Source organism: Ictidomys tridecemlineatus, chromosome 7 (assembly GCF_052094955.1).
Source record: "Ictidomys tridecemlineatus isolate mIctTri1 chromosome 7, mIctTri1.hap1, whole genome shotgun sequence".
In the NCBI taxonomy this organism is placed as follows: domain Eukaryota; kingdom Metazoa; phylum Chordata; class Mammalia; order Rodentia; family Sciuridae; genus Ictidomys; species Ictidomys tridecemlineatus.
This window is the reverse complement of record NC_135483.1, coordinates 166,036,833-166,060,757: the sequence shown is the minus strand read 5'-3', so window position 1 is coordinate 166,060,757 and position 23,925 is coordinate 166,036,833. Positions and strand designations below refer to the sequence as shown.

The following is a 23,925-nucleotide window of genomic DNA, read 5'->3' as shown; positions in this document are numbered from 1 at the left end:
AAGAAATAACATTCAGGGCAGGAAGATCTTATATTCAAAGTCTCCTAGAAATTTCTTCTAGTTTTAAAAAATCACTTCAGTTCAGTTCAGGTATTTTTTTAAACTTCCTATGTACCCATTAGTGTGCTAGAATTCAAAGCATAACTATCCTAACACTGAAAAGAATCAAGGAGAGAAAAGTAACATTTATATACAACTCTGAGTCTAACACAGCACATAAGAACCCAATGAGTTGTGAAACTGATCAGATATCTTATTTCAACTGCTTTTGATGTATTTTATAAAAAAGACACTGCAGGGAATGGGAGAATATCACTACTAGCTACTCTTCTGACAGAGGATGAATATCTAGAATATATAAATAACTCTAAAAAAACTTAACAAAAAAACAAGTAACCCAGTTAATAAATGGGCAGATGAATTAAACAGACACTTCTCAAAAGAAGAAATACAAATGGCCAAAGATAGATGGAAAATGTTCAATACCATTAGTAATTAGGTAAATGCAAATAGAAACTATATTGGGGGCGTGGGGCTGGGGCTGAGCGGTAGAGCGCTCGCCTGGCACGTGTGAGACTCTGTGCTCGATCCTCAGCACCGAATAAAAATAAATAAAATAAAGGTATTGTGTTCAACTACAAGTAAAAAAATATTAAAAAAAAAAACAAAACCCTACTGAGCTTTCATCGCACACCGTCAGAATGGCAGTTATCAAGAAGGCCAACTATGGGAAGCAGCGGCCAGAGGATGGGAGCGGCGGCCAGAGGATGAGAGCGGTGGCTGCGACGCGGTGGCCGGCTGTGAGGCCGAGGCCGGGCCACGCCACTGCCATGATGTCGGGCTACGCGCGCCGCCTGGGTGCCACACCGATGTCCCGGGCCCGAAGCCTCGTTGTTCCCGATAATGACAAACTGGAAGACCTTGAAGAGGCAAATCCATTCTCCTTTAAAGAGTTTCTGAAAACCAAGAACCTTGGTCTAACGAAAGAGGACATGACCAACAGCAGAATTTATCCAAAGGAAGCCTCGAGGCACTCATTGGGACTGGACCACAGCGCTCCCACCCACCCGGCTGTGGCCTACGGCCTGGAATATCAGCAGCCATTTTTTGAAGGCCCCACAGGGACTGGCAACATCCTGGATGAGGAGGCGAAAGACGAAAACAGGCGGTGGAATGGGGCCTATTTGCCATCTGCGGTGGAGAAGACGCTCTCCTGCAGGGCCTTGGCCGGCACAGCACCCTGTGCGGCGAGTCCTGGTGCAGAGTTTGCAACTCTTGGGGAGTCTCTGGGTGACAGACACCTGCGCACGCTGCAGATAAGCTATGAAACCCTGAAAGATGAAAATTCTAAGCTAAGAAGAAAGCTGAATGAGGTTCAGAGCTTCTCCGATACTCAAACAGAAATGATAAGGACGCTTGAGCGGGAGCTAGAGGCAAAGAGAATCAAGGAGGTGAGTGACTACCATGACCTGGAGTCAGTGGTCCAGCAGGTGGAGCAGAACCTGGAGCTGATGATGAAACGAGCTGTAAAGGCAGAAAATCACGTCATAATGCTGAAACAGGAAATAAACTTGCTCCAGGCACAGGTCTCCAATTTCAAGCGCGAGAATGAAGCCCTGAGGTCGGGCCAAGGTGCCAGCCTGACGGTGGTAAAGCAGAACACTGACATGGCCTTACAGAATCTCCGTGTTGTCATGAACGGTGCACATGCCTCCATAAAGCAGCTGGTTTCTGGAGCTGAAACGTTGAATTTTGTTGCTGAAATCCTGAAAGCCATAGACAGAATTTCCGAAATTAAAGATGAGGAGGAGAAGTCATAAAGGACCTCTGGATGCTCCCAGCTCCGGTGTGCCCTGATCAGCAGTGCTTCATCTGAATGTGCAATTGTGCCCCAAACTATGCCGTCTTCACTCAGCATATTTATCATGAGATATTAATTTCATGACCTAAAACAGTGTTATTGGCCACCCACAATAAGAGCAGCTCTTGTCCATGAGTTGCATTTGTGATTTATGTGCAGTCCTTCTTGGGGAAATTCTCAGTGTTTTGTAGATTCAGTAATCTGTTGGAAGAAATTTTTATAAAATCCAGTGAGTTTTTATATTACCAAACATGAAAACAAAAGTTCTGTAATAAGTGCTCTTCCATTTTCATCCCAGAACATTGATAAGTTCAGTTGATTATCTTGATTAGGTAAGTAGAAAGAACACTTACAACTACCCAGGAATGAACAACTTGAACAGGGACATGTGCCTTTTTGCTGTCACTCAGCACCTATCATAGCCTTCCTGGGGTGGTTTCTGTGGTCAGTGGCCCAAGTTCAGAGGCACCACTTGGTGGATGCTGCTCTTCCTCCCACAGGGACACAAGATTGCAGATATCACACTGTGATGGTATCTAAACTTGGGCTTTGAGCCTTCAGCTTTGAAAAGCTGTTTTGGCTGGTGATTTTGATACACATTTCAAGTTCGATTTGTACAATGAAGCTTAGAGTTCGGTAGTCTAAAGTGTGTGCAGAGCCTCATCGGGTAGGCATATGGTCTTTGGGCTCCTTATACCTATTTTACTATTTGGGAGGGCACAACAGGTTTGGGCTGTTTTCCTGGAGATGCTGTTTTTTTACCTTCCATTCCCCCTCTTGTTTAAATCTACAGGTTTCTGTTTAAATAAATTCTGAAGTTTAAAAAAAATGCAAACTATAAGAAATGGTAGAGAGGATGTAGAGAAAAGGGGACACTTTCACACTGTTGGTGGGACTGTAAATTAGTACAACCCCTGTGGAAATCAGTATGGAAGTGCCTCAAAAGACTAGGCAAGGAACCACCATATGACCCAGCAATACCACTTCTTGGTATTTACCTTACAGAATTAAAGTTATCTTATTACAGTGATACATGCTACCCATGTTTATAGCAGCATAATTCACAAGAGCCAAACTATGGAATCAGCCTAGGTGTCCATCAACAGATGAATGGATAAAGAAAATGTGGAATATATACAAAATAGAGTTTTATTCAGCCATAAAGAAAAATGAAATTATGTCATTTGCAGGAAAATAGATGGAACTTGAGACCATTATGTTAAGCAAAATAAACCAAACTCAAAAGGTCAAAGGTTGTGTGTTTTTTGTCATATGTGGGAGCTATAGAGGCGAAAGGAAAAGAAAGGGGGATGTGGATCTCATGAAAATCAAAGGCGAGCAGTAGATTAAAGGGACCAGGTGGTGAGAGGAGGGAAGGATGGGGGGGGGAGTGCTGGGGAGTGATAGTGGCCAAATTATATTATCTTGTATGTATGAATGTGTAGCAAAAAATCTCACCATTGTGTACAACTATAATGTACAAATTAAAAAGGGGAAAGAAAAAAAAACACTGCAGGGAGATTGCAATTATTTTCACCGTCTTATGGATGAAAAGATTGAGGTTCAGAAAAACCCCAATAACGTTTGTCAGAAGTTGCAAACAATGTAGATTCCATCTTATCTGAATGGCCCTGTATCGGGGGCAAGTAGAACCTTCAGTGACTACCTCGTCCCCTTGTCCATGTCTAACCATCCAGATAATGCACTATGATGTCACAAATGCACATGTACATGCACAAACAAGAGTCCTGAGAACTCCTGAGTGGGACTTTTGAGAATTGATCTCTCAGCCTAGGCTCCAGCCTGGGTCCTCCAAGGACAGGAGTTGTATATGACACAGGCAGGGAACCAGAGGAGGTGGAAGAGAGCCAAGTCGAGGGTTCACTTAGGTTTGTGTATCCAAGGCCACGTCAACGGCAGCGCTGTGAAGGGCAGTCTGGCTCTGGCACTTGGGGAGGGGTTGACACTCAGTGGGTGGGCTGTCTTAGAGTGGGCCGCCTAATGAGATACACAGACGTTTATTTTCCAGTTCAGGAAGCTGGAAGTTCAAGATCAAGTTTGTTTTGTTGTGGCCTCTCTTCCAGGCTTAGACAGCCACCTGGTTACTGTGTATTCATATGGCCTTTCTTAAGTACATACTTTGGGAAGATAGATATCTATTGTCTCTTCATCTGCTGCTAAGTCCTTTTGGCATTAGGTTCCATCCCAAGGACTTCATTTTACCTTAATTATCTCTAAAAGACCCTATCTCTAAATTCAATCATGTTGAGGGCTGGTGCTTCAACCTATGAACACGGTGGGAACTAATTCATTCTGTAGCACCCACCCTAGCTAGTAATGTAGAATTGCTGATTTGGGAGAATAAAAGCAGTTCCCCTATCCTAGATTCCAGAGTCACATGTCAGAAGAGCCTCAGGGGTCCTTGTGTGATCATTGGAGAATCATTTCTGGTTTCTATACCTATGTTGTAAAATAGAAATGACAATTGTAGTTTTTATTTGCTTTCAAAAAAACACTTTAGCTATGACCTGTTAATATAAATGGCTAATCTGGAAAGTAATCTCTAAATGAATAAAAGCTTCCATCTTATCTGAATGATAAGATGCAGTCATATATGTACCTAGGGTAATGATGTCTATCTCATCTCATAAGTGGTTTTTAAGTTTCATTCTTTAATTCTCTTATATATGCGTCAGCTGAAGGTAAAATCAACTACCATTTATTGAGCACTTACCATGTACCTGGGCTAAATATCTCAGCTGTGTCACTTGTTTATCTGTGCTAGTCTCCATGAGAATATTACTTCTTAAAATTTATCATGTTTCATATTTTATTTAAAAACAATAATGAATGATATAGTTTTTAAGACAGTGGTGATAAGTGTTACTTTATAATATTATAGATTGTTGCTTAGACTTTGAATTTTGGTGACATGTATAAGACTCATTAAGCCACTATTTGTTTTGAGCATCTGGGAAGTGCTGGGCACTATGCTAGGCACAAGATGTACAATGCTGAAAGAAAAAAAAAATTCTCAGGAGGCATTTTCAAATCAACTATTTTAATCTTCAAAAGTAAATTCAAATTAATGAATAATTAATCTTATAGCTACTATGAGCAAGGCATTGTTCTGAGCTCTGTAGAGTATGTGAAAACTAGATAGTGCCTGCTTTCAGGGAACATTCTAGAAGAATAAGTAAAACAAACACTCAAATGGTTACATCACAAAAGAAGAGATATATAGTAGTCCAAGTTCAAGGTAGTTGGAAGAATATGCTGAGGAGGTTTAGAGAAGGGTATTTATTTTAATCATTGTTTGAGGTGGGCCTTGATGTGTCATAGGCACAGGGAAAAAACAACATACACTAAGGCACAACAGAAAGACCCATGTGATGAGCTCTAACAGTGATATAAGAGATGTAAGGGGAGATATGGACCTTCTAACTGGGGTCTCATGATGAAGGCTTTGAGTGTTAGGATAAATGTTCTTAAAAAATAATTAATTTTAATTAGGTATATGTAACAGCAGAATGCATTTTGATTCATTGTACACAATTGCAGCACAACTTTTCATTTCTCTGGTTGTACACGAAATAGCATCGCACCATATATGCAGTCATACATGTACCTAGGGTAATGATGTGTATCTCATCCCATAAGTGTTTTTTAAGTTTCATTCTTTTATTCTCTTATATATGCGTCAGCTAAAGGTAAAATCAGCTTCTATTTATTGAGCACTTACCATGTACCTGACATTTTCATGAACTATCTCAATGAATCTTATTCTATATGGTATTATTTCCCCCATTTATGGCTTTGAGATAACTGATTTTCTCAGCACTGACAATCCAATGCTCCAATATAACATTTTATGTATTTTGCCTTCTACGATACACATTTTCATCTAACACAGTAGAGTCCATTTTATCTCACCAAATATGTGATAGTTCCACAAACAACATTGTAAGGTGGTCTCAGTTTTGTTGACACAGCCTCTACATGGGGAATGCTGTTTTTAATGCTGACATATTATTAATTCTCTTTCCTTTCTATGCTCTTTTATAGAAGATGACATGAGGATTGATGAGAAATGTGTGGAAGCAGGTAACATTTCCTCTTGATTGATTCACCCCTAGAAGGAACATGAAGCACTTCAGCTATAGATTATCTAGAGCAGAGGTGGTAGAAGAAGCCATAGATCCTTCCTCTAGAATTGACATGTAAAATGACCCCACCCCTGTTTTTGTGGCTCTGCACATAGAAGGAAAAACACAGTTTGGGGATGTCTCTAGGTCCCCACTAAACTTCTGGAAAGTGTTCTAGAAAGCTGCATCTTGGAAATGACCTAGGAACACGTGCTAACAATCAGCTTACCAGACAGTGGAACACTTGGAACCCTCCTCCTCCTCCCTGTGTTTTTACGGAACAGCATAAAATCTGTGATACCAAATGTGTAGAAAGCAAAGCACATCTTTTTGTCATTAAGTTTGATGCCCCATCTTCTGGTAAATTCTGGTATAGATAGGTAGTAATGGCTTCCAGAATTTTGAGAAATATATGAAAGCTTTTACATTTCTATATTTCAGGTTTTCTAAAAAATTTGGATTTTTTTTTTCTCAAATATAGTGGTAGTACTAAGGTTGGTTCAAAAATCACTAGGGTTTTGCTGAAAGTCATTTGCCTGACACATGAATTTGTCTTGGCTTTATGGGTTAATCTAGGTTTTAGAAATGAAAGAACTATTTCAGAGATTTACATATATTTCCCAGAACAACTACAAAATAATGCTCATGCTACAGTTACTTTATCAAGTATGCATTCCAGGTTTTAAACTTGTGGTAATATGCAATTCCTTTCTGTGCAGTTAATCAAATTTTTATTAAGTAATCTTTTCACATCATTCAAAAGTTTAAAAAAAAACTGCAAAAGTGTACTCGGTAATAAGTTTCTTTCCATGTTCCCCTACTCAGTTTCTTTCTTGAGCCAATAAATGTCACCAGTTTCTTAAGTATCCCTCCAGACAGTCTCTGCATACAAAAATAATGATGTGTCTTCTTTTTCTTCTACACTTCAATCTTGTCTCCCAAACATGAATGCACACATCCTTTGATGATATGATATATACACTGTTCTGTTCCTGGCCTTATAACTGTATGTCTTTTTTTCCCCCCTTTTAGTACTGGGGATTGAACCCCGGGGCACTCTACCACTGAGCTGCATCCCCAGTACTTAAAAAAATTTCTTTTAAAGTATCTTTATTTATTTGTTTTTATGTAATGCTGAGGATTGAACCCAGGGCCTCACACATGCAAGGCAGGCACTCTACCACTGAGCTACCGCCCCAGCCCCTTAAAATTTTAAATTATAAGACAAGGTCTTGCTAAATTGCCCACTTAAAACTTGAAATAATTCTTCTAAGTAGCTGGGATTATAGGTGTGCACTGAAGCGCCTGGTTAACTTCAAATATCTTAAAGATGATTCTATCTCATCATCTTTTAAAAATTGCTTATTTGTAGATATTTGAGTTGTGTCCATTTTCTACTATAAGCATTATTACAATGAATAGCTTTATAGATATGTCATTCACACATGTATACTTAAGATGTACCATTGCCTGAGCCAAGGGTATATGCATTGGTAATGTTACTATATCTTTCAAATTGTCCTCCATATAAATTTTTACTTTTGTAATCCTTAATCTTTTTTAAAATGCTAACAAGAATTGTTTTAATGAAGGAAGAAGCTGGTTTCTCTCATGCTTTCTCAGTCACCTGATCCTGCTCAGTCAAGACATTCAAGTACTCATTCTCCCTTTCCTTGCCTGTAGCCCCCAGCTCTGCAGGCAGAGGCCTCCCTCCCACACATGCGAGTCTTCCAGAAGCAAGGTGGTGCAGTGTACAACTATCCATAGGGTTTTCCTGTGACATTTCACTTTTCCCTTCTCTCTGAGCCTCTTTTAAAATTGTGTTTTACTTATTCTCTTTTGTTTATTTTATTTATTTATTTTAAGTTCCGGCTACATCTCTGGTTGTCATTACAGCCCAACTACTAAATATTACGTATCTCATTTAAGATATCTGTATATGATTTAGAGATACTACTGTCTTGACCTTGATAAAGGTAGCATAGGCACAAAAGCATTAGCCAGGCAATTATATTGTTAAATACAGACTCAGTGTAGATAGTAATGTAATAACAATTTTGCTTTTTGCCTCCATGGAAAACCATAGATGAAGAAACATTTGAATCTGGTAAGTGAAAAATTTGTACTGAATTTAAATATATATTCCACATTTTAATATAATTTAGCCATATATTTAGAGATATGATATAATAATTGTTTAAATATGACAGTAAAAATAAACATATGAGATGATAAACATGTTAATTTGCTTTACTGTAGTAACCATTTTATCTGTATATATTCTTTAACATGTTGTAAATCTCAAAAATACAAGTTTTATTTTTAAAAAATCAACAATGTGGTTGTGAGATATAAGTTTTACCTTAACTAATGCTTCTCCTAGGGTCAATATTACCCTCAATTGGGCATTTTGGAACTCTGTGGGAGCATTTTTTGGCTGCCACATGGATTGGGGTCCCTCCCAGCCTTTACCTAGTAGGATCAAGAATGTTAAATGTCCTGCACAATGAAGGGTCAACTCAAGACCCACATATCTTCCTGTTAGGCAAAACCCATTACCAATCTAATGGAAAAGCTCTTTACTACATGATAGTAAGTTTTCACAAGTCAACATGAAGGGCCCAGTGGTTCATAAGATGGTCACTCTAGAGAGACATAATGACATTGCCTTAGAAATTATGAAGTCCTTTATTCCAAACTTCCTGTCTACACTACATGGATAGTAAATAAATTGGAAAGTATTGTATCTATACTGAATCCATTTTCTTCTTCCTTAATACATTACTTGTTATTATTGATGACACCTAGTAAGTATCAAGGGTCTATCCAGCAAAATAATCTTGACCCCATTTGTAGCAAAATATGTCCCACAGGGAGGTTCATAAAAGCTGGCAACCTGTTGGGGCCTGTTAACATTACTTACCTGATTCCAAGTATATTACATTTCCTCATTTTCTCTATTTCATTGGTCTCCAATTGCTTTGGTATATTATCCCTATTTCAACTAAAGCAATTTCCCTTTCTTATCATGTACAAGTCAATCTGGTCTGTTATTACTTGGCAGAATACTTTTGATTCTAGTGTCCACTTCTTTCCTTTTCTTTTCTATTCTTCTGCACTTCCTATAAAGAATGTTTTCTGATCTTGATTCTTTTAAATCTATGCCTCCTCATTTAAGTAGGTATAAACATCTACTAGTTTTCTATGTCTTTTAGAGATGTTGCCCATAAATTTATATTTGGTATATATACTTTTATTTTTTATTTATTTTTTTAATATTTATTTTTTCGTTTTTGGCGGACACAACATCTTTGTTTGTATGTGGTGCTGAGGACCGAACCCGGGCCACACACATGCCAGGCAAGCACACTACCGCTTGAGCCACATACCCAGCCCAAGTATATATAACTTTTAAAATATAAATTACTTCCTTTTGTTTTTCCTTTACATTATAGTTAGAGCATTGTATAGGTTTTTAAAGTTACATGTGTTGTAGATTATATCACCTATGAATTTTATTTCAGAAAATAGACTGCTACAAATATTAGTTATAAAAAAGATAGCATTGAATTAAGTAGAGTTTGGAACCACTCACTTAAATTAGCCTAGTTATCATTTATATTATTTCTAAAATTTCCTGTATTTCTTGAGATGGTTGGTCTATTGGGGATAATTTAATTATTTATACTTGGGTCAGTGTTTGGGATTAGTTTTGTTTTTCATTCCTCTGAGTTATACCCATCCTTCTTTGTTCTGCTCAACTCATTGTGTTGCTGGAAAATACTCCACCAGCTAAGGCTGTGGCTGAGGCTCAGGGGCGTTATTTTAAGGGTCTGTAAAAGCTGAGCCAGTGTGTCATTGTAGGTAAGACCATGATCTCATGTCACATTGTCCAAGTATGAATCCTGGGTCCATTACTCATTAACTCTGGCTAACCTTCTGGTGCTTATCCCCTCTGCCTTCAGATTCCTCATCTCCAAAATGGGCAGGGGATGTAGCTCAATGGCTGAGTGCTTGCCTAGCGTTCACAAGGGCCTGGTAACACATACATACACACACACACAATGGGAACCATAATTAGATTATTTGCATAAGTAAAGTGCTTAGAATAGTGTCTCACCCCCCACCACCTCAACACTTAGTAAATGCTACATGAGGGTTAGTTTGGTGTTATTATGAAATCTTATTCTTTAGGGCAGTTTGTGGCTGGTTTTTTAAGACCAGCCCTTCAGAGGAAAGCATGCAGTGTAAAGCACTCCTTTCAAAGCTTCTCAGTTGAAAAAGAACTCTCAAGAACATGTTGAACTGGCTCTATTAGGAGCTCAATTAAGGAACAATTAGCACCCAACTGGCGTATTTCAAGTAGATAACCCTTGGCATTCATTCATGGTACTTACTCCTGTTACCTAGTCACTCACTTAGTAGCAGTTAAGGTTCTTCAGTTTTGATCTCTGCATGAGGTATAATGTGACTTGCTTAAATTTCTTTGGGAGGCTCATTTAATTAAGAAGGCCATTAAAAAAAAGAAAAGAAAGTACAGCTGTTTAAGATGTCTAGACAACAAAACAGTTTGCTTCATATTCAGTTCCCCTGTCTCCAAGGGGCCAGTTGGAGATGAAAATGTATACATTAGACCAAGGAAGGGCTTAAGGAATGGGGATAATCAGACCAGAGGTTGGGTCAGCATCTGTCCCACCCCCACCCTCATGTTGTTTCTTCTTCCCCTTCACAAGGTGCCACAAAATGGCCTCTGGGAGAGGAGAGAGAAGCCTCAAAACTATTGCCTTTAATGGGTAGTTGTCTCTTCCAAGACTCATCTTGTACCAACCCACAGAGTCTTCATGGATCAAAAGACTTCATGGAGAGTCTCAGAGGCAACTTGCAGAAAAAATGGTTATCCCTCAGGGGTAGAGTGAGGTCAGATGAGTGTGCTAGGCCTTACCCAAGTTAAAACTTTTGCTAATGGTGACATGAATGCTGTCATTTGCCTGTATTTGATGGCTAACTTGGCTTAACTTTTTCACATCTCTTTCTGCACTTGACCAAATACCCAGAGGAACTTTCAGAAGGTAATTGTTCATTTTTATTTCCTGGGCACACTAGACCGAGCTCTATTTAAAGTCTTTCAGTGTGCCACAAAGTGAATAATCGACAGGATAACTTCTAGGATGAGGAGTAGATATGTTAAAGGTGAAATCAATGATAAAATACTCAATTTCATAGACATTTTATTTTTATTTTTTTTGAATTTTTTTTTTGTTTTTGTTTTTTTTAGACTGCATTTTAAAATGAATGATGATTAGAGCACTTACCTAACATGTGCAAGGCCCTGGGATTTCCAGTATTGCAAATAAGTAAATAAATATAAATGATGGAAGTAATTAAGCATTATTAAACTGTCCCTCAGTAGACATTGTCTTTTAAACTTATTGAGATGAAAAATGTACTTACCAGCAGATGAAACTGATATTGGTATGTCTTTTTTGTATTTTAAAATGTGTATTTAAAAAAATTTTTTTAAATAAAGATTAAGAAAAAGAAGGCTGTCTGTCAGTTCATCCTATGAACAAATGTTTTTTATATGTTATTTAAGGAGCAAAGCAGAGTTGAATAGATGACAAGAAATTTAAGTACAAATAATTTGGAAATGACATTTTTAGAACATTTTTTATGGAGTTTATAAGTTTGTCCAAAGACTCAGAAGAAGCAGAAACAGGTTTCTGAACTAGTTCTATATGCTACAGGTCCCAGGCACAATTTTCCTTACTTAGTCTTATAGCTTCTCGGCAATAAGAAAACAAGTGACTATCATAGAGCAAGGACCAATTTTATATAGAATATTAATTAAGTGGAAAATAAAAGCTCATATTTAGCAAAGAGATTAATTATAGGACCTGTAAGAACACTGTATCAGCAAGTTAAAGACAAAAGCCAGTTTCTTTCTTTTTAAAAATCAGTTTTCTTAGGATATGTTCAAAAATGAATACCCAGCTTTTGTGTTTTTACTATGGCTTCATCTCTTTTCTTATATCTTTAAACAAGCCTAATTTTTTTAACCATACTATAAAAATAGTTCAGTATAATACGGAAGTTCTGAAGAATGTTTTTCTATAGTTTATTGAGTGAGAATAAAAGGATGGAAATTGCTGAGAACAATCTTAGAAAGCCACTCAAGAATCAAGTCAACTGTGCTGCCAACTAATAAAACGACGTCACTTGACAATCTGAAGATGATTTCATGCATTGGTTCTAAGTAAACTTCTCTTTGTCCTCATATTCTATTCTTGCCATTCCATGTCCCAGACAAGGAGGAATTTATTGGCTCTGGTCAAAAATTCTTTATTGGTAAGTGATGATTAATAAGAGGTGAGTCTTAATCATTTTGAAGTGGTATTCATATCAGCCTGGTGTTCTGCTGAAAGTTTCTTTTGCTGGTGGACATTTCCAAAATTGTTCCTTGTCCTGTTTTCCATCTGTCTACTTTTTCTTCTCAGTGCTCTGATCTATTAATTATTCATTGTTAGTCTTCTAATTTCCACTAGGTATCTCCTAATTATTTATGAAACATACTTCTTTTCATTGTCTCCAAGTCTGTTCCACAACCTATTTATCCTTCTGAAGAGACCAGTTCTCTAATTACTAAACTCTCCTTTAATGGTCACATGTCTATATGTTTGTCACCTCGCAGAGCTTTCTGAAGGGACCAGGTATCTCTCATTTAGAGCTACTCTGGACTTCCCTCTTCATAAGATGAGAGAGAACTACAGAGCTGCAGTCTGTAAACCAGAGTGTTGGCTCCCAAGCCTAGATGCACTTTGAAATCATTGGGGAACCTTTAAAAAAAATATGTGGCCACCTTTCTGTACTACTTCCAGAATCATCAGACCCAAAGCCATTATAGAAAGCAGCACAAGGATGGAGAGTGAGGAGCCTGAGTAGAGCAAGGTGGAGGGTATTGTGCAGGGGATGAGGGCGTCCTGATGTAGGTGGTCAATGTCAGAGGAAATGAGGATGGCAGTTGTCATTTGTTGGCCTCTAACACTCCACAACCTTTACAAAGATGCCCACCTCATCTCTCGTGGGCTGACACTTTCTGTCATGCTGCCACTACTGTTAGTCCCATCTGACACAGATGTTCTTAGCTGATGTAATAAGTAGATGTATTGAGAATCAGAATGACAGGGTTCTTCCTGTTAGAAAAGGGAGTCGAAAATAAAGGGGAAGGCCGCAGTGAATCCTGTGGTTTGAACTCATTTCATAAGCATTGGTATGATCTCATGACTTTCGATATGTATAGGTACAAATGCAAATAGTAGTGTGTATATTACACACACATATGTGGTTTCTAGTTGTACTGCTAGAAACAGCTCTGAAAGTACCAGAAAGCTCTTTGATTCAATGGGCAGACAAAGCAGGATTCTAGGAGTTTGGAAATCAAGATGAAGAGGTCCAACTTTGCCACTGATCACACAGTCCTGAGCAACCCAGTTAATCTGAGTCCTAGTGTATTCACCTGAAAAATGTGAACGAGAAGCCTGTCCACCCTGGCCCAAGCCACTATCATCTCTTACCTGGACTAGAGTGGTAGCTGCCTAACTGCTCTCCCTGAGGCTGACTCACTCTCTACAGTTTGCATCCTACCAACAGCAATCAGAGGAATCCTTTAGAAACAGAAATCAAATAAAGTCACAAACTGTCTCTCCACTGTCCACTGACTTATACTTGAACCACATTCCAACACTTCACCAACTGGTGCTGTGTGATCTGCCTCCAGCTACCTCTCCAACCCCATTTCCTCTTACACTACCAATTACTCTCTGCCCTGCAGCTTTCCAGGCTACCTGGCCTTCCACAAATGCTGCAAGTACAGTCCTTTCTCTGCTCCTTTGATTTTCTGTTGCTTCAGCCTGGATTGCTCTTTCCCTAGATGCTTCCTTAACTGGCTCCATCTCTGCATCCAGACAGCTGCTCAATGCCAACTTTTCAGATTCTTGAACTGTCTAAAAAAGCACCCCTGTCACTCTGTCTACTTACCATTTTCCCCAAGTATTTATTTTGGTTATCATCTATTTTTGTGTCTCTTCCTCCATTAACATAGGTTTCATGAGATGATGGGCTTGAGCTGGTTGGTCACACAGCTCCAGCACCCAGTACAATGCCTGGCACATAATGGATGCTGGATGCAAGTTAGATAGTACATGGGACATTTGGGTATTTTCCCTTCACATTCTTTCTTATTTTCTAACTTCAGATATCACAGACATTACGTGCTTCATCAGAATTGAAGCTCCTGCCCTGGAGCTCATGTTCTGTGTGTTTCCATCCTCCCCAGCTGGTTTCCGCCGCAGCATGCGCCTTTGTCGAAGGAAGTCTCACCTCAGCCAGCTGCATGCCACTGCATGTTGCGCTGGCAGCTGCTACAATGCAGTGGGTGCCCCTTATGAGGAGGTGGTGAGGTACCAGCGACGCCCAACAGACAAGCACCGCCTCATAGTGCTTGTGGGTATGTCTCAGTATGCTCTGCCTCTACTTGTCATTGGGGAGTTGCCTTCTAAATTTAATTGTCCTGCATTGTGAGTAGTAGAAATCCTTATAGACCTTTATATAATTCCTTAAAAAAAAAAAAAGCCTGTTTCAGCAGGGTGTGGGTGGCACACACCTGTAATCCCAGAGATCTAGGAGGTAAAGGCAAGACGATTGCAAGTTCAAGACCAACCTCAGAAATTTAGGAAGATCCCATCTTAAAAATGAAATAATAATAATAATAAAAAGGCTGGAAATGTAGCTGAGTGGTAGAGCACTCCGGGTTTAATTCCCAGTACTGGGAGAGAGAGAAAAAAAAGCTTATTTCATATTTGTGTTTATAAACAAAACTTTATTGTAGCAAGCTTTTGGGAAAATATACAATTGAATATGTTATGCCATGTATGGACCTAATAAACCTAATATGTTCATATTATGTATGAACATAATAAAAAGTTGTATTATGACAAAGTCATAATTGAGATTTCTTCTGTCTGTTTAGAAGTTGTTCTGTAAATATACATTGTTCTGTATGCCCCCAAACTGGATCATTAGTCTGTGTTAGGAAAATAAACCCTTAAAGTTGATTTCCCTAAGAACTTTGTAACCATTTCCTCCAGAAAAGTGGCTGAAGTCTTCTGTACTGTATTTTTGGGACTAAAGAACCAGGCAAATGTTGAGCTTGAGTGCTTGCTTTTGTAACCAAGATTTCTACAAAGTTAGCAGCTTATATCTTACTGCCATTTTCTGTTCAGCTGTGAGCAGGGCAGGCCCCTGCAGGGCAGAACGTGTCATAGATCCAGTTATCTCCTTTGCAAGGAATAGTGTAAAATAAAAACACAAGAGTTGTTTGTTCAAATTATTAGGATTTTAAGGTAGAATAGCAGAGCATTAATGCAAGTAAGGTATCCTAAGCATGGGCCCTCTGTGCTCATAAAATCAGCCCTGTTTCTAGTTAGACATGTTTTGCTGATTTAACTACCAGTCAGAAATGTGCCCTTGAATTCCTTAAGTCACAGAACCTATGGCTGTCAAGTCTGATTTCTGACTGTGATATGTTAGTAACTTCATTTGAAGAGGAAAGGCAGGATGTCTCAGATTATCCTAAATGAGACCAGCAAGTTCTCACAGCATCCAACATTAGGTAAAGTTCACTGGAGTAACAGGTGCTTGCAATTCCTTACCTCATTTCTGCATGTTGAAGCAGTGTGGGTTACTCCACGGATCACCAAGAAAATTCCCAAGAGTTTTATTAATTCACAAGAAAGGATGTTACATAATTTCCCCAAGAAACATTTGCTCTCAAGTTTCTTCAATAAAAGGACTGAAATAATGACCTTAGCACATATTATTTATATGCACATCTAATGATTTCTGTATGTGACTCTTTTTATATTTAGGACCTTCTGGCGTTGGAGTCACTGAGCTGAGAAGACAACTTATTGAATTTAATCCCAACCATTTTCAGAGTGCTGTGCCACGTATGTTTGGTTTCTGTTTTAGCAGTTCATGTTTTGGTAAAACTTTATTTCAAATGTTCCAATCTTACTTAACCGTGTCATATTGTTGTAAGACACAAGGAATAGTCCCTAAGTATTTCTAACTATATACTGGCATTTCAGATAGAGAGGCTTTTCAAATGTGACTTTCCATTTCTTAACAGTAATATAAATGACCTCTCAGGAAAATGAATATGTTAGCAAAAAAGGCTAAATATTCATTCAGTACTTCTTATCTTCCTGGCACTGTTCTTGGCTCTTGCCTATCTTATTATTTTTTTAATCTAAAAAATTAATATTTGCACATATAACTTTATGTAAATTGTAAGTATGATTAAACCACACCTGGTGTTTTTAAAAATCATATTCTCTTATTACCTTTTACCCAGGGGTCCTTTATTTCTCATAAGCTACCGGTTCACCACTGCCACCTCCCAAGATGCAATCTTTTAGATTTTTCTATATTCATTTATCCAGTCAGAGTATATTTTCTAAGTTTTAAGATATTTGAGAACTGTACTTCTAAAAAATAAGGTATTATTATTATTTGCTTCATTATTCGAAAAAAAATCTTTAAAATCACTCTAAGAAACTCAGTTTGGTTGCAAAAATATAAAAGACAAAGACTTGACTTAGAATTCCTGAGTTCAAGAAAATAGAAGGTTTCTAATCATATATAGTCTATTACATGTAAAAGGAGGGTAAAGTTTTAACTGAGGCACTAAGATGTAAACTTTTAAGTGAGGAATGTAGAAATTATTTAAGCCTGGCGCACATATAAGCAGAGTGAAAAGGGTGGGAATAGAAATAATAGGAGATTTTAAGGACACTTTTACTGGAGTAAGCCATGCTGTGGGATGGCTTCCAGGCCAATGTGGGTGGGAAGAGCATGTGGGTGTGGTGTTTCCCCTTCCCTTCAGAGCAGGAGGAAGGAACATAGGGAGACTAATTTAGGAAGCTTTATATGTGCTCCCTTCATGGAGGGAATGTAGAGGGAGAAACACAGAAGACTGATGTTAGAATTATTCCTGAAAAATCTAAAGGACAAGAGATTAGAGCAAGGGGCCAATGGTGACATTTGGGAAATAGCTGCCTGTGTAGACAGGCAAATCTGGGTAGATGGTGTGGGAAAATGTCAGCCTGGGATTATTTTAGCACCTGCCCAAGAGGAGGCCTCAGTTGAAGACCAAAAGGGACTCCCAGACTCATTTCTGCATGTTGAAGCAGTGTGGGTTACTCCACGGATCACCAAGAAAAGTCTATAAGGAGAAGGAGTCATCTTAGAGACTTGAATGAATAAAAAACAAAAATGACCCCAAGATGGCATTTCCCAGATGCATCAGAGTATAGAAGGAATTACACAGACAAGCTGGGAAAGAGATTGGATTTGCGAGCCCCAGTTGTTGTGTGGGTGGTGATGGTAGGGTGGTATCGTTTGCAAAATAGTCCAATACTTCATCTAGGAGAGAAAGAGCCAGATTTAAACATCTGATGAGTCTAAAGGAAGCCAAGGGCAGCCTTGGTATCCGTCAAGTGGAAACTTCTCTGACCTGTTTTTCCTTTCTCTGCCTGTACTCTAGTTTGGAGAGTTATAAAAACTGAGGGAGAAGTGGTAGAAATGCAATGAAAAGAAAGAGAAGAGAATATTATTCCTTTTCTTGACCTCTGGCTTCTCTAACTTCAGACTTCCCTCTGTGTAACACATTTGAGACAGATGTGAAGAAATGCCAAAAATATAAATGCAGCTCATAATTTTGATTATTACATGGAAAAGGAGTTTAAATTATTAAATTGAATCCAGATTCAATTGTGGAAGGAATGATGGTAGACTTTAAAAATTGTTTAAAATTAAACCTAAGGCTGATCAGAAAAGTCTGAGGAACTACTAGATTTTCTTCCAAGGTAACAGAAGGTCTTTCTTCCCAGAGGCAATGGGAGACCATCAATGTTGCTTTATGGTCCCACCCCATCAGTTGTGTTTTGTGAAATATCACTTACATATGCAAGAGCAGACATTAATCTCAAAGACAAAAACTAAGAAATCACCATTTTTCAGTAGTCTAGATAAAAGGCAAGATGCCCACAGATCGTAGAAGAATTTTAAGGGGCATGGATACCTATCATTCAAAGTGAGGGAAAAAAAAATGCCCACATTTTGTTTTTTTAAGTTAGCTGAACAGTTTTAAACTTAAAATGGCTATCCTGCTTATGTATTAATCTGTAGACTTTAACCTACTTTATAAAATATCAGTCCAACTGAAAAAAAGGAGAAGGAGTCATCTTAGAGACTTGAATGAATAAAAAACAAAAATGACCCCAAGATGGCATTTACTTTTTTTGAGCCACTTGAAGGTCTGTAACTTTGATCATTTAGGGTGTGTTTCCAGCTCTGGCTTGGTCATTTCCATGTTTTGATATCATCAGGTATCGATCCATTTCATCTTTAAACTTTATCAAATGTAAAAACAGAAGTTCTTTATTAATAAGGGAAGATTTTTGTAGTGGAGACTAAGGAACTAGCTTTGCAGCATGTGGGATACAGAGTTGGAACTGTGTATTATTCATCTGAGTTCTAAGAACCTAACATGATATTTGGAACACAGAAGGCCCGCAGTACACATTAGTTGAATAAATGGATGAGCAGACAATAAGTAACTCACTTTTAGGTATTTGATGAACTCCTATATTTTCTACCAAGTGTTATTTAAGTTGAAGATTCTAAAATTAAAGCAGCCATGTCAAAGAATCAGACTGAATCTAGACTTGGCCTAACTTTTCCCTTCAGTCATCTCCAAGAATAATCACCATCCTGACTTGGGTGCTATTACATTTCATTTGAGCAAGACTGCAGAATGACAAGGACTTTTTCCATTTCAAATTTGAGACAATCTGGTAGAACAGAAAATAGTAGTCTAGGAGGAGGCAGAATACTAGGTTCTAGTTTCACCTTCGCTTTTCATTAGTCTCATGAATGTGAGAAAGCTACTTATTCTCCGAAAACATGAGTTACATTTCAGAAAAATATAAATAATAACATTCATCTAGCCAGGAGTATGGGGGATGAAATGAAATAATTAGAAAGGTACTGTTGGTATTGCTACCTGGGAGTATACAGGAATTTTAGGGTCCACACATAATTAATCATTGTCTGTTTTGACTAAGGGACTTTCCCCCCAGTGCTGGGAATTGAACTCAAGCTCTCCCATAGGCTAGGCAAGTGCTGTACCACTGAGCTACATCCCCAGACCCCTGTTTTGAATTCTAGCAGGTGTTCTGTTAGGGCCTTCTTATCCTGGCTTAATACTAATACATTCTTTTCCATAGTCTGAGCACTCAATAAAGGTTTATTGATTGTTTATGATATGAGAACTTCTTTCTTATCACCAATTCAGCCTTCCTGTTTTTGGTTTTTGCATTTTACTTATCTGTTTGTTTACGAATTCACTTATTTGTTTTGATCAAGCTTCTTTATCCAAATGCATATCGATAACAAAGCAAAATATTTTGAAGACTCTGAAAACTTTCATTCTCCTTTTTCATAGATACTACTCGATCCCCAAAGAGTTATGAGACGAATGGGCGTGAATATCACTATGTGTCGAAAGAAACATTTGAAAACCTCATGTACAGTCATAGGTAACGTTCAGAAGCTAATTCTTGCTGCTAGTTGTTTGAAATTTAAAATGTTTGACATTCTCCATTTTTTAAATTGCATTTTCTAAAGCTCCTCGGGGAAAATTCCTCTGGACTAAAGAGTTAAGCAAGGAAATGTACATTGATACACTAGTACACCAATCCATTGGTTTTGGAAAGGGGGCAGAATCAGGTTGCAAAATTTAGAGAATCTGAGGAAATAGTTAAGACCTATGTCTTCTAATGTATTTTCTCCCACCGAGTATCCACTAAGTCTTTTCTTTGCAAGCAAATATAAAATCTCTATATTTATATTCAATTCTATTGGAAATTATTTTCATGTTACTACTATGATTGTACTTGTAGAGAAGTTCTTGTTTCCTTTGTTCTACCCCTGCAGGATGCTGGAGTATGGTGAGTACAAAGGCCACCTGTATGGCACTAGTGTGGATGCTGTTAATGCTGTCCTTGATGAAGGAAAGGTCTGTGTCATGGACTTAGAGCCTCAGGTGGGTGTGTGTGGCAATTTTTCTGATCGCCCCAAAGTTATGAGTGCATCACCCGTGTTATGCATATGCTGCAGGTTATAGCTGAGACATTTTATTCTGTTAGCCTTATAAGACCCCTTCTCTAAGGACAAGGTTGTTACTTGAAGTATCAGTTCCTAACATCTTATTCTCAGTTATGGAAGAACTCTTACTTGTCAGACACAAGAACAGAACTGAAAAGTTGGTCATAAAGAAAATTTAGAATCTTTCTTGCTTTGACCTTCATCATAAATGCATCAAGGTAACTTCTTGTGGAAGCAATAACATGTGGCTGTATACAAGGAGGGTGAGGTTCCTAGGTTTTCATGAGGTGAGGTTCCTAGGTTTTCATATCTTTATTAATTCTCTGAGACCACATGTAGAGGAGCAGGGGTGAGCAACATAGGGTAAGTTCAAGAGCATGCAAGGAATAGGTTCACTTTTTATGATTCATATTTTCTTAGTCATTTAAAAATATAAATTGGCCAACAAATATATGAAAGTGTTTGGCATCCCTAGCAATTAGGGAAATGCAAATCAAAACTACATTGGCATTTTATCTCATCCAGTCAGAATGGCAATCATTAATAATACAAATAATAATAAATGCTGGTGAGTATGTGTGGGAAAAGGGATGTATTCCTACATTGTAGGTGGGACTGCAAATTAGTAAAACCACTTGAAAAGCAGTATGGCATTTTTCCGAGATTGTTTCATTTTTCATTAAAAAATTAGGAAGGAACCGCCATATGACACAGCAATCCCACTCCTTGGTATTTTTCCAAAAGAACTAAAATCAGTATTCAATAGTGATATAGCCACTTCAATGTATATAGCAGTATAACTCACAATAACTAGGTTATGGAGTCAGTCCAGAGGCCCATCAATTGATGAATGGACAAAGAAAACATAGTGTAATATACAACGGAGTTTTACTCAGCCATAAAAGAGGAATGAAATTATGGCATTTGCTGGAACTAGAGAACATCATGCTAAGTGAAATAAGCCAGACTTATAAAATCAGTGTTGAATGTCTTCTCTCGTATGCAGAAACTAAAATGACGGGGAAAATATGTGTTTTTTTTTTTTGTGTGTGTGTGTTTGTGTGTGTGTGTGTGTGTGTGTGTGTGCAGAGTTCCATAAAAAATCAGTGGAGCATTGGAAGGGCTTGAGGAGGAGGGAGGATAAATGGGAAAAGAGAGAAATCGTGGAATGAAATTGTCTAAATTATGCTATGTTTAGCATAATTTATATATATGTGTGTGTGTATATATATATATATATCTTTATGTCTATAATGCACTAATTAAAAAACTATAAATAAGTAGATATATATATATACATATATATAAATAACAGCATAAGTTATATATATGTATATATATATCTCACAGTGAATTTCACCTTTATGTATGTCTATAATGTACTAATTAAAAAAAAAACTATAAGTAAAAGAAAGACTAGAGGAAGGGGAACAGAGAGGAAGAAGAGGAGGAAAAAGGGAAGTACTGGGGACTGAAGTAGAGCAAATTATATTTCATGCTTATATGATTATGTCAAAATGAACCCCAATGTTAGGTATATCTATAATGCACTAATAAAAACATTAAAAATTTACTTTGTATGCTAGAGAGAATCAAAGGAAGAGAGATTCTTTTTCATCGGGTCAAAGCCAGTGGTCAAGGTGAAGATGGTAGCAGTATCCAACATGAGGTGATAGCAAAAGGAAAGAGAAATGAGGGTGAAACAGAGTTGACTCATCTTGAGTTTCTGTCTGTGTCATATGAAATCATATATAGGATCCTATTCTCAGTAAGATTCTGTCACATAATAGAACTTAATCAGCTTGTAAGATTTACGTAGCAAGTCATAACTAGAAAGAGGAAGACCAGGATTGAAACTTAATTTTGATTCTTGAACCCCACCTCTTAATTATTAAAAAAACATTTACTATTTTAGAGTTGAGGAATTGGGAGTTCATGAGACTATTCTCTAGTTTATTTCTGGTCTTCTTAGAAGTTTTGAGAATATTCCTATTGACTCTAGGAAGTTAGGAATCTGGTTTTTAAATGTACATTCAATTTTTTCTTTGTAGGATATTCAGGCAGCTCGAACCCGTGAACTGAAGCCCTATGTTATATTTATAAAGCCATCTAGCCTGAGTTGCATGAAACAATCTCGGAAAAATGCCAAGATTATCACTGACTACTTTGTGGACATGAAGTTCAAGGTAGATCAACTAAAAAAATTACTGTATTTCTGTCAGTGATGATGAGGCCAGGAGATCCAAGCCAGGTTGGGCTGAGCTGAAGACCTTGACCTCATTGTCCTACTCACCCCTTCTTTGATCCTTTCCCCAAGAGTCCCTCAGAATGGTTCAATCAAAAATAAAAAAGAAAATAAAAATCATTGTATTGCTTTTACATGATCCCCATATCAAAGAATATAATTTTTGTTCCTAATGAGTAGTGCCCTTATAATTTATTCTTTTTTACTGGATATCACTTATAGATATTTAAATAAATTTAGTAAATGCTATGATGCTTATTTTTTGTCTTTTTTATTTTTGGGGGTCTAGTTTTTTTTTTTTAAAAAAGACCCTCATGCCACAGTTTGCAAAGCCAAACAGAAATGAGTATGTACAAGCATATTTATATTTTGAACAGATCATTTATTTTTACTTGTACATTAATTTTTAAAAATGCTTTAGTGAATGTATTTTTGTAATATGAGGTATCTCACAGAAACTTTTTAAAAAATATTTTTAGTTATAGATTGACACAATACTTTTAATTAATTAATTAATTTTGGGTACCAAGGATTGAGCTTAGGGGCACTCAACCACTGAGCCACATTCCCACTCATCCCTATTTTGTATTTTATTTAGAGACAGGGTCTCACTGAGTTGCTTAGCACCTTGCTTTTGTTGATCTGGCTTTGAACACTCCTCAGTCTCCCGAGCCTCTGGGATTAAAGGCATGTGCCACCATATCCAGCTTATTTATTTTTATGTGGTCCTGAGGATCAAATCCAGTACTTTACACATGCTAGGCAAGTGCTCTATCGCTCAGCCACAATCCCAGTCCCTTGTAAAAACTCTTATTAATGATGATAGCAATAATAGAGAGACTAAGCATACATACATATACACATATATGTATGCATGTATCTGTATATTTAAATTAAGTCTACTTGAGATGTTTTGGGTCATAAGATATGATACATTAAGTTGTATAAATCTTATGTGTGCAGCTCAATGAATTTTTACATGTTGTATGCACCCTACAACCATCACCTAGACAAAAATATTATACTTATTTGTGTGTGGGGGAAGTAAAAAATGCACAACATAAAACCTACCTACCATCTTTACCAAGTGTACAGTTCAATAGTGTTGAGTATATTCACATTACTGTAAAGAGCCAAATATTATTCATTTTGCTAAACTGAAATTAAAAATATGACTACTTCACAAATTTCCATGTTACCCTTGCAGAGAGGACATTGCTAATCTCCATACTATTATATTATTAGTATATGTGCTGCCAAAGTAAGCACAAAGTGGCTTTATATTATCTTTTATTTTTAACTATTTTTGTCATCATATTTTTTCAATGAGTATTAAATTTGCCTTTTGGACTGGAGTCCAAGAATGTATTCTCTGAGTCTTTTGGGCATTTAAAATTATGTTTTCACCGGGTGTGTTGGTGCTTGCCTGTAATCCCAGCTACTCAAGA

The 23,925-nt window shown here is 37.5% G+C and overlaps 2 protein-coding genes across 9 annotated transcripts in view; both read left to right on the top strand.

Moving 5' to 3' along the window:
- The window catches only part of Mpp4 (MAGUK p55 scaffold protein 4), a 45,661-nt gene that overhangs the window by 19,754 nt on the left and 1,982 nt on the right, over nt 1-23,925 (top strand). For 3 of the 8 annotated variants that reach the window (XM_021735668.3, XM_005338909.4, XM_078017859.1), the window contains 9 exons: nt 5,927-5,965; nt 8,093-8,113; nt 11,061-11,075; nt 12,310-12,351; nt 14,339-14,509; nt 15,930-16,010; nt 19,571-19,664; nt 20,062-20,170; nt 22,284-22,418. In XM_021735668.3, the coding sequence (XP_021591343.2) occupies nt 5,927-5,965; nt 8,093-8,113; nt 11,061-11,075; nt 12,310-12,351; nt 14,339-14,509; nt 15,930-16,010; nt 19,571-19,664; nt 20,062-20,170; nt 22,284-22,418 (707 nt within the window). The remainder of the gene's footprint in view (nt 1-5,926; nt 5,966-8,092; nt 8,114-11,060; nt 11,076-12,309; nt 12,352-14,338; nt 14,510-15,929; nt 16,011-19,570; nt 19,665-20,061; nt 20,171-22,283; nt 22,419-23,925) is intronic. The other 5 variants (XM_078017860.1, XM_021735665.3, XM_021735669.3 and 2 more) reach the window with 5 other exon arrangements.
- Nucleotides 5-5,920, top strand: LOC110599527 (endosome-associated-trafficking regulator 1). Its single transcript, XM_078017867.1, has one exon. It carries the CDS (start codon nt 702-704, stop codon nt 1,818-1,820), a length of 1,119 nt encoding a protein of 372 aa, XP_077873993.1. The 5' UTR covers nt 5-701; the 3' UTR covers nt 1,821-5,920.

What these genes read in the sequence shown, in the direction of transcription:
- LOC110599527 (XM_078017867.1), top strand. Translation starts at nt 702, where the DNA reads ATGGCAGTTATCAAGAAGGCCAACTATGGGAAGCAGCGGCCAGAGGAT.